The sequence below is a fragment of the Cucumis sativus genome, chromosome 4 (genome assembly GCF_000004075.3).
Source record: "Cucumis sativus cultivar 9930 chromosome 4, Cucumber_9930_V3, whole genome shotgun sequence".
NCBI lineage: Eukaryota > Viridiplantae > Streptophyta > Magnoliopsida > Cucurbitales > Cucurbitaceae > Cucumis > Cucumis sativus.
The window spans coordinates 21,047,246-21,055,863 of NC_026658.2; the positions used below are offsets into that span (position 1 = coordinate 21,047,246).

At 30.8% G+C, this 8,618-nt stretch overlaps 1 protein-coding gene across 2 annotated transcripts; it reads left to right on the plus strand.

The window, feature by feature from the left end:
* The first annotated feature begins 7,238 nt into the window (after positions 1 to 7,238).
* Positions 7,239 to 8,376, plus strand: LOC105435267 (protein DELAY OF GERMINATION 1). Of its 2 annotated transcripts, none has more exons than XM_031884626.1 (2): positions 7,239 to 7,507; positions 7,676 to 8,376. In XM_031884626.1, the coding sequence occupies exons 1-2, from the start codon at positions 7,315 to 7,317 to the stop codon at positions 8,251 to 8,253; spliced, it is 771 nt and encodes a 256-aa protein (XP_031740486.1). In that variant the 5' UTR covers positions 7,239 to 7,314; the 3' UTR covers positions 8,254 to 8,376. The 2 variants fall into 2 exon arrangements, with proteins under 2 accessions (XP_031740486.1, XP_011653880.2); XM_011655578.2 differs by having other exon boundaries at positions 7,243 to 7,507; positions 7,679 to 8,376.
* The last annotated feature ends 242 nt before the right edge of the window (positions 8,377 to 8,618 follow it).

Here is an 8,618-nt window from a genome sequence, read left to right on the forward strand (position 1 = left end):
AAGCTACGCTATGCAATTTCCCTAAAATGATTGGTTATGAGAGAAACTTATATTTGAAATTAAATAATTTAAGTTAAATATATGATATTTAATTTAATTATTAATTAATTGGAGAATTAATTAATAGTTTAGTTTTATTTAATTAAATTTGATTAATTAAAAATTTATAAAATATGGGTGAGATATTCATTCAAATCTTGAAATATTAAGTAAATATAATTTAATTAATTATATTAATATAATCTATAAGACATTGGAGAGATGTTCATTCAAATAATATATGATTTAACTAAAGAACTAACTTGCTTTTTCTTTTCTTTTTTTTAGTAAAGCAAAGAAAAAGAAAATAGCATGCCATTTTTCTAATATTTAAGAAATAATACATATCTAATATGCTTTTCTAAAAAGATTACTAACATAGAAAAAATTGCAAGCTAACATTCAAGAAATTCTATGTCGTGCCACTCTCAGGCAATTACGTCATTTTTTATAAGATCGAAATTGATATGCAAAAAGTAAATAATTATGCTAAGTATATAGACAAGATCGTTATCAACTCAGGTATGTTTTTGAAAATTAAAGTGGTTGCGAAGGGTACTTACCTAAACCACCTTGACAAAAAATTATTTGTAGTTTATCCTTAACTTTTATCGTAAATAGGTGCAAGCACGGGTGTCGAACCCAAGAGAGTGTAAGATAGATGTTTTCTTGAATGTAAAGCTTGAAATGAATGAGATTAGTACCAAAAAAAAGCATTGAAAACAATTTTGGAGAAATTATAAGGGAGAATGAGAAGGAGAATTTAGTTTGCAATACAATTCACAAAAAGAGATATTAAAGATTGAATTCCAAGAAGAGACGGTGAGGAATGAGTGTAGACATTGATCTAATCTTATCATTGAATCAAAAAAAATAAAGGAAGTTGAATCATGCTTAATTAGGAGTGGATTTTTTATTCAAGATTCCTCACAATATCAAATTGCTTGATCTTAAAGGAATTTTAAATCAAAATTCAAGAAAGAGAGAAATTTCATGGGGATTAGTTTAATTCTTACCATTTCAACTAAACCCTAAATTGTTCTTTAAATAAGATTACAAAATCATTTATAATATTGCATCCAATGAATTAAATGAAAATTAATTTGTACACTGAAAACGAATGCATTTAGTTTCCAAGAATTAACTTAAAGAACAATTCAAATTCATAAGACATCAAACAATTTCAACAATGGAAAAGATACAATCAAGAAACAAGAGAATTTTTGGGTAGAAACAAGTAATTTAATTAATCTTGCACATGTACTTAAGGTTAATTAAATTGTTGGGTTCGTATTGAAGTCTACTTTCATATTCTACATAAAATATAAACATAATAAATATATACATGATAATACTTAAAATGGGTTAGTATTTGTCCCAACAGATTCCTAAATCAAACAAAACAACCTCACATTACGAAGTCCTTCAGAATAAAACTCCAAACATGTCATATCTAAGAACTTAGAGTTGCCTAGCCTATGTTATAATTCTTGATCCTAAAAGAAGAAAACTAACCAGTTGAGTCTAAGAGTGTGTTTTTATATAATACAGTAAAAATAGTAAAGCCTATAGGTTCTATGACTTAGAAAATAAAGTAATCATAGAATCAAATGATGCAGATTTCTTCGAAGGTAGATTTCCTTTTAAATGTAGAAATAGTTGGGGCCTAAATTGTCAAACTAGTTGGGACTCAAGTTCTTGTAGTTTACCTTCAGTTAGGATCCAAACTCAAGATAAGGAAGTAGATTATGAACCTAAAAGAAGCAAGAGAGTGAGAACCATAAAAAGTTTTAGACAAGACTACAAAATGTACAATGTAGAAGATCATAAAGATCTAACGAAAGTCTTATCCTCAGTAGATGCCAACTTATGGCAAGAAGCTATCAGTAATGAAATGGACTCTCGTGCATCAAATAGGACTTGACACCTACTTGACCTACCCCTGGCTACATAGCAATAGGCTGTAAATGGGTTTTCAGGAAGAAACTTAAACCTAATGAATCACTAGATAAATATAAGGCTAGACTAGTAGCAAAAGGTTTTAGACAGAGGGAAAACATAGACTTCTTCGACACCTTCTCTCCAGTAACTAGAATCACCTCAATTAGAGTGTTGATTTTCTATAGTTACCCTGAACTATCTCTTAAACATCAGACAGAAGTTAAGACTCTCTTCTTAAACGATGATTACACTACAAGAATTCAGGGTTCTAATGATGCATTAGAGCATCGACAGAAAAAAATTATGCGTCGATGAAGGCTGCCACGACATAGAAAATAACTTCGGCAATGGCGTTGTAAAGACCTTATGCCAACGCATGATGTGCCGACATGGTCAACACATTGGTCGAAACCTTTAACCAACGTTGGGTTAGAGCATCAACAATAACTTAAAGTCGATGTCCTGATATGTGTCGTTATAAAAAGGGTCGACGCGGCGGTGGCATAGCTTTGATCAACGCCATGTCGTAAGATGATGCCATTTACAATGCAACGTCTGCGTTAGGAAAGGTTTCACCGGCTTTTTTTTATTTTTATAATTTAATTTTTATATTTTTATAATTGAATTCAATTTAATGTGATTGTAATTGTAAAACAAGTAACGTAAAATTAATAAAACATCAAAACAAATATATTAAAATTAATTAAAATATTCCAAAAAACACGCGTTTCATTCGTAGAAACTTACAAGCTTTCAATTCTTGAAAACGCTATGTTTAACATACTTTCAATTCTATTTTTATGATCATCTCTCAAACTTACAAGCTTCTATTGTGCAAAATCAAATGGTGGAACTTCAATCTCAGCCTATCCCAGAGAGTTCTCAACCACTAACTGAAGACCAGATATGTGAGACAGTTTTGAGTAGACAACCGGCCTACTCAAAAGGTTAACTCCATACTGGTGGTACAGTTGACGAGCATATTTTTAACTATAGGCCATTAGCAATGGTATATTGTTATGCCTTAAAGGAGAAGGGTTAGCTACCCATTGACTATTCCGTCTTCGAACGAAGAGGTACGTGACTATGGAGGACTGTCTTCGAAAAGCTATGAAAATGTTCAAGTTTCATGATATGATTATTTACTATTAAATGTATTTAGCCTTTGATTTTATCCTAAGAATTTATGAAAACTTGTTTTATCAAACCGTTGCTCACTAAGTCTTTCGACTTACCCTTTCAAAAATGTTTTTCCACTTTTTAGCTACAGATTGTGGATCTCCGCGTGCTGAATACGACTGCAAAGCCAACGTAGTTTTTCTTTATACAAAGGATATTGTTTCTTTCAAAATAGTCATGTGACTGTTCAAACACTTATTTATTCATGTTTTGTGTACTATCCATGTTATATTTTATAAAAGATTTCACGTGCGTCACACTACGATTTTAAAGTATTTCAAAGTTAAAGATTTCTGATGTTAACTGTTTCACAATTCTATGTCATGTATCAGTTGAGGTTAAAGTGAACGACTTTGGCTGACATCACTCCACGTCTCGGGACAAGCAAGTAAGTGTCTGGGGTAGGGTGTGATAGGTACCTAGCCACAAGAGTACTCTTAATAGATTAACCTTTGTGGATGTGGAAGTGAGGGCCGCTTCCTATGGAATTCTAGACAAATTCTCTTGAGCATCAACTAAATTGGGATATATGTGCAAGGCCTAAAAACACAGGCATTTAGAACATCACTCAAATAATACTATGTGTGCAATTTTGTTAGAGGTAAAGTTCAAAACCAATGGTTACTTTACAATATTCTAAATCATTGTCACTACGTAAAGGTTCAAGTCGTTTAAACACCTTTTCTTGAGCACAGTATTACACAGATAGATATTGCTTGATGAAAATGTTTTAAAAAAAATTCAAGTGGGGGATTGTTAAATGAAAAATTGATAAAGAAAATTTTATATTGTTATTTTATTCCACATTGACATTCCCTCATTGCTATGAAGCCCCTAAGTACCCATACTTTCACCTATGGGTTTGGACCCCAAGGAGCACCAAAGTTTTTTAAGGAGAGATGAGATAGGCAAAAGTTGGTTTGACGACATCTCCACACACGTGCAACCGTCCAGTCGAGCAAGCATGGCGAGGCGAGAAATAAAATAATAAAATATAATTTACTACAAAATATTATTGTAGTGAACCGTTGGACCATTATTGTTATTAATTTTTTAACCATTGGAATCATTCTCCATCCACTATATATACTACCACTTCCCTTCTCATTTCACAACAACAAAAATTTCCACCTCTCAAAATCTTTCCCATCTCTCTCAGCCTAAATTCTTTTTATTATTGTATCGTCATATTTGTTTGTTGTTTACCGAGCATAGAAGTGTCTATCGAGTGTTTGAATTTTGTTGTGGTTCCAGTGCAGTTTATACCGACGAAATTAGAGGTTGTTTTATCCTAGGATCGACGAAGCATGTGAAATTTGTTTGCACATTCGAACAAAGCCGCAAAACATCTTAAAGAGAGCGAGATTCATAACTCAACATGTTATTTAACATGCTTTTGTTTTGCATGTTGTCTTCCTACGAAGCTTATACCACCGTTGAAATGCATCAACACTTCTCCTCTCTCTTGACATATATATATATATACACTACATGTACAAGGACCAATATATAGTATTTAACGCTAAAAATACAGGGGGCGAAAAGTATATATACATATATGTCAAGTTGACATATTCTTTTGAATTAAGTATTGTTTGAATAGGATGGAATCTTTTAAAAAGAAATGTTGGAGTTTGGGCAAGTGAGAATCCATGCACACGAGTTTCGGAGTGAAAGAAAAGAAGAAGTTGGTTTTGTTTTGTATCTTTGTGTTTTCAATTTCTTTTATTATTATTATTTCGTCTTGTGAAGCTTACCGACTTATTAGGTAAATGACGCCCTCAACTTTGCAATTTAATCTCTCTCATTCCACATTTGAGTGGTCAATAACAATCTTCTCCCGATTCCCCAAACTCAAAAGAAAATAAAAAAGACCATAAATTCCATCAAAACCATTTCATCAAAACCATTTTAAGTGTTCAAGTTTCGAGGTAATTCATCAATACTTTTACATATAGTATTCAATTTGGTTCGATAAGGGTGGTGGATGGATATTTTCCTTTTGCACTTTAAAAAATCTACATATTAAAAAAGATGCAGACAAAACAAATATAACTAATAATAAAAATAATAATGAGTTTCACCCGATAATTTTGAACACGAAAAAGCATCGTAATCACAATAAAAAAATACTAAAAACATCACACCAACCCATAATATATCTGTTTAACATCGTTTACATTTGTCTACACAATCGTTTGTATTTGGGTAATGAAATCTAAATCATTTTTTTTCAAGATTTTTGGTACACATGGTTTAGATTTGACTTTTTTTTGTTACGTAATCGTTAAAATATGTTTTTTCAAGATCTTTTGGTACGATCATTTATATTTGGAACACAAACAATTTTTCTTTATGATTCTTTGTACACTCATTTAGATTTGGCTATTTTTGGTACACGACCGTTTGAATTTGACTATCCAAATCTAAACGATGTGTACCTATTTCCCAACGATTGTTTTAAACATATTTTATATTTGGTATACGATTTTGAACCATCAAATAACAATTTAAAAACAGAAATAAAAGAAAAATAGATCTTTTTGTATTTGGTACACAATCGTGAACCAAATAACAGGTTGAAAATAAAAATAAAAGAAAAATTGTAGAAGAAAAAAGATGGAAAAGAAGGACAAACTTGAAATATTTTTAAAAGATGGTTAGTTTCATGGATCTTTCCGCTTTGTTACATGGGTAAATTTATGAAAATCTCCCTAATAATAAATTAGCTAAGTTATTTAAAAGAAGAATGATAAAAAATGGCAAATCTAACAAAATATTTACAACATATAACAAAATTTTCAGATTCTATCAAACATTAATATGGTTCTATCAATGACACTGATAGAAATAATAAAAGTCTAGCTATCAATTGCTATCATTGATATAATTCAAAATTTTGTTATAGCGTGTATTTATTTTAATTTATTTTGCTATTTTTAAAAATATATCTATTTAAAAAAATCATTAAATTTTTATTAATTTAAAAGTTAATTTTTTTAAAAAAAATTATCAACTTTTTTAGAAAAATTCATCTATGTTTGGATGCTTTCATAAAATTAAAATTTTCAATATTTGTGTGAAACATCCAAATTTCAAATCTTGTTTATATGTTGTCCAAATTACACCAATTTTCATACAATCGTTTTAATTATAACAAGAACAATATTTTTGAAAAAATCTATTCAATTTTTTGTGTTTAGGTACTTGAATGAAATGTAAATAAATTGATGTAGTATGTGCTGCACCCAGATATATTTATGAGGTAAATAGCTAAATGTTTTTCTTCATGTTAAAATTGTATCCCAATCTCTACCTTTTAATTTACTAGAAAAAAAAATCAATGTTCACTCTCATAATCTTTGAATTAATTAAATATATAAAACTATAAAAGTATACTCATCTTTCCATGTTCTATCTATTTATACAACAATAACTATGAGCTGAACCTTATTTTTCTTCTACACAACCCTAAGTCCACTCGAGGGATAACAATTTTAAAGATAATAAGACGTTTTGAAATGTTATTATATTGTTAATACTATGAACTTGATTGTTATATTTACGTTGTTTTCTAAGTAAATTTAATTAAAAAATAGAGGAAAACTCATGTATACAAAGAAACACTCATATATATTTTAAAAAAATAAAATTAAACATCTAATTATTAATCTCTTAACCTCCCACTTTAAATATGGATTGTGACGGCATCTTTTAACATAAACGTAGTTCAATTGACATAAATTGATACGACACAAAAAATAGTTTATTATCGTAAAAACAAAGTAAATAAATAAAGAAACGTAGGTAACGTCCAAACTCCAAATCCAAAAGCAACTTCAAACTTGGAGGGCCCCACAGTTACACTTGCAAACTGAGAGTTCTTACAAAACCCATTATTTTAATGCAAATTACAAAAGCTCTGCCAAAAACCCATCAAACTTCATCCCCTCTCCTTTGTTTTCACGTGAGAATTGCTTTCCTAACAAGTATATATGACATCAATATTTATTGTCTTTTTGTGTTTTATATTCATTCTTTGTTTCTCATTCAATCTCACATATATCCATATATAAATCCCACCCTTAAATCAGATGAAATTAAACTATCTAGAGAGCAAAAACTAACTTATTCTCGTTTATTCAACAAGCAAATATGGATCAAGAAATTAGCTTTGGAGAATTCTTCCAAAAATGGATGAAGGAGCAAAACCAATATCTAACCGAGCTCATTTCCACTGCGAAAGGTGGCAACAACATGGTGGCTGAGGCATTGATGAAGCGAGTAATGGAACACTATGAGCATTACTACAAGGTGAAATCACGTTGGGTGGAAAAAGATACATTGGGTATACTTCCTTAAAATGCCTTGAATTTGTATTCATTTATAGCCTTTAAACTCTCTCCCTCTTGGCTACGTAGTTTACACGTTATTAAGATATCTTTATTGATTTCTTTACCTTTTATTATTATTATTATTTTTTTTTTTTTGGTTTATTTGATTTTCGATTTCATAGCAGGTATACTAAGCCCGTCATGGATCTCATCATTTGAAGACGCATTCCTATGGCTAGGAGGATGGAGACCAACTATGGCATTTCACTTACTCTACTCTAAGTCCGGCCTCCAGCTTGAGGGTCGACTTCTAGACTTAATCCATGGGCTCTCCACGGGGGACCTCGCGGACCTTTCCTCACACCAAGTTATCAAAATCGACACCTTACAAAGGGGTGTTGTAAAGCAAGAGAAGGAAATAACAGAGAAAATGGCTAAGTATCAAGAAACAATTGCAGATCCATCAATGGTGGAGCTTTCTCATATGGCAACAAAGTTCAAAATGGGAACATCAGGAGGAGGAGGACAGAATGATGGTGAATTAAATATGGTAGAGGAAGAATTAAAATTGGCTCTGGCAAGAAAAGAATGTGGTTTGAAAGAAGTTGTGAAGATGGCTGACGAATTACGTCTTGAAACTTTGAAACAAATTATTGGGATTTTGACATTAACGCAGAGAGTTCATTTCTTGATAGCTGCTGCTGAATTGCATTTGAGGATTCATGAGTGGGGATTGAAAAGAGATTCGGATCAACGTTAGGAAGAAAAAATTAACAACTACTTTTCATTTATTAAATATGTCTTTTGTTGGGTCTTTTTTTTGGTGTTCTCTCAATGCTTAGTTTACGAAGAAAAGATAAAGCTCTTATGTCGTTTTGTTTCTTCTTTCTGAGTTCAATTCTTTTTCCTCTGTTGTAATTTATATAATTTTTAATTTTGTGTTGGTGGGAAGTTGTTTCTTTTCATTTTCTAACGAGGGTACGCGGTAACATTTTAACGTTCTCTTTTGATCTAAGGCCATATTTACCAAATCGTAATAAAAATTAGTATAATAATCGTAATGCACTACTAGAAAAATGGATTTTAACGATATAAATTATTGGAATAGTTGCAAATTTAGCAATT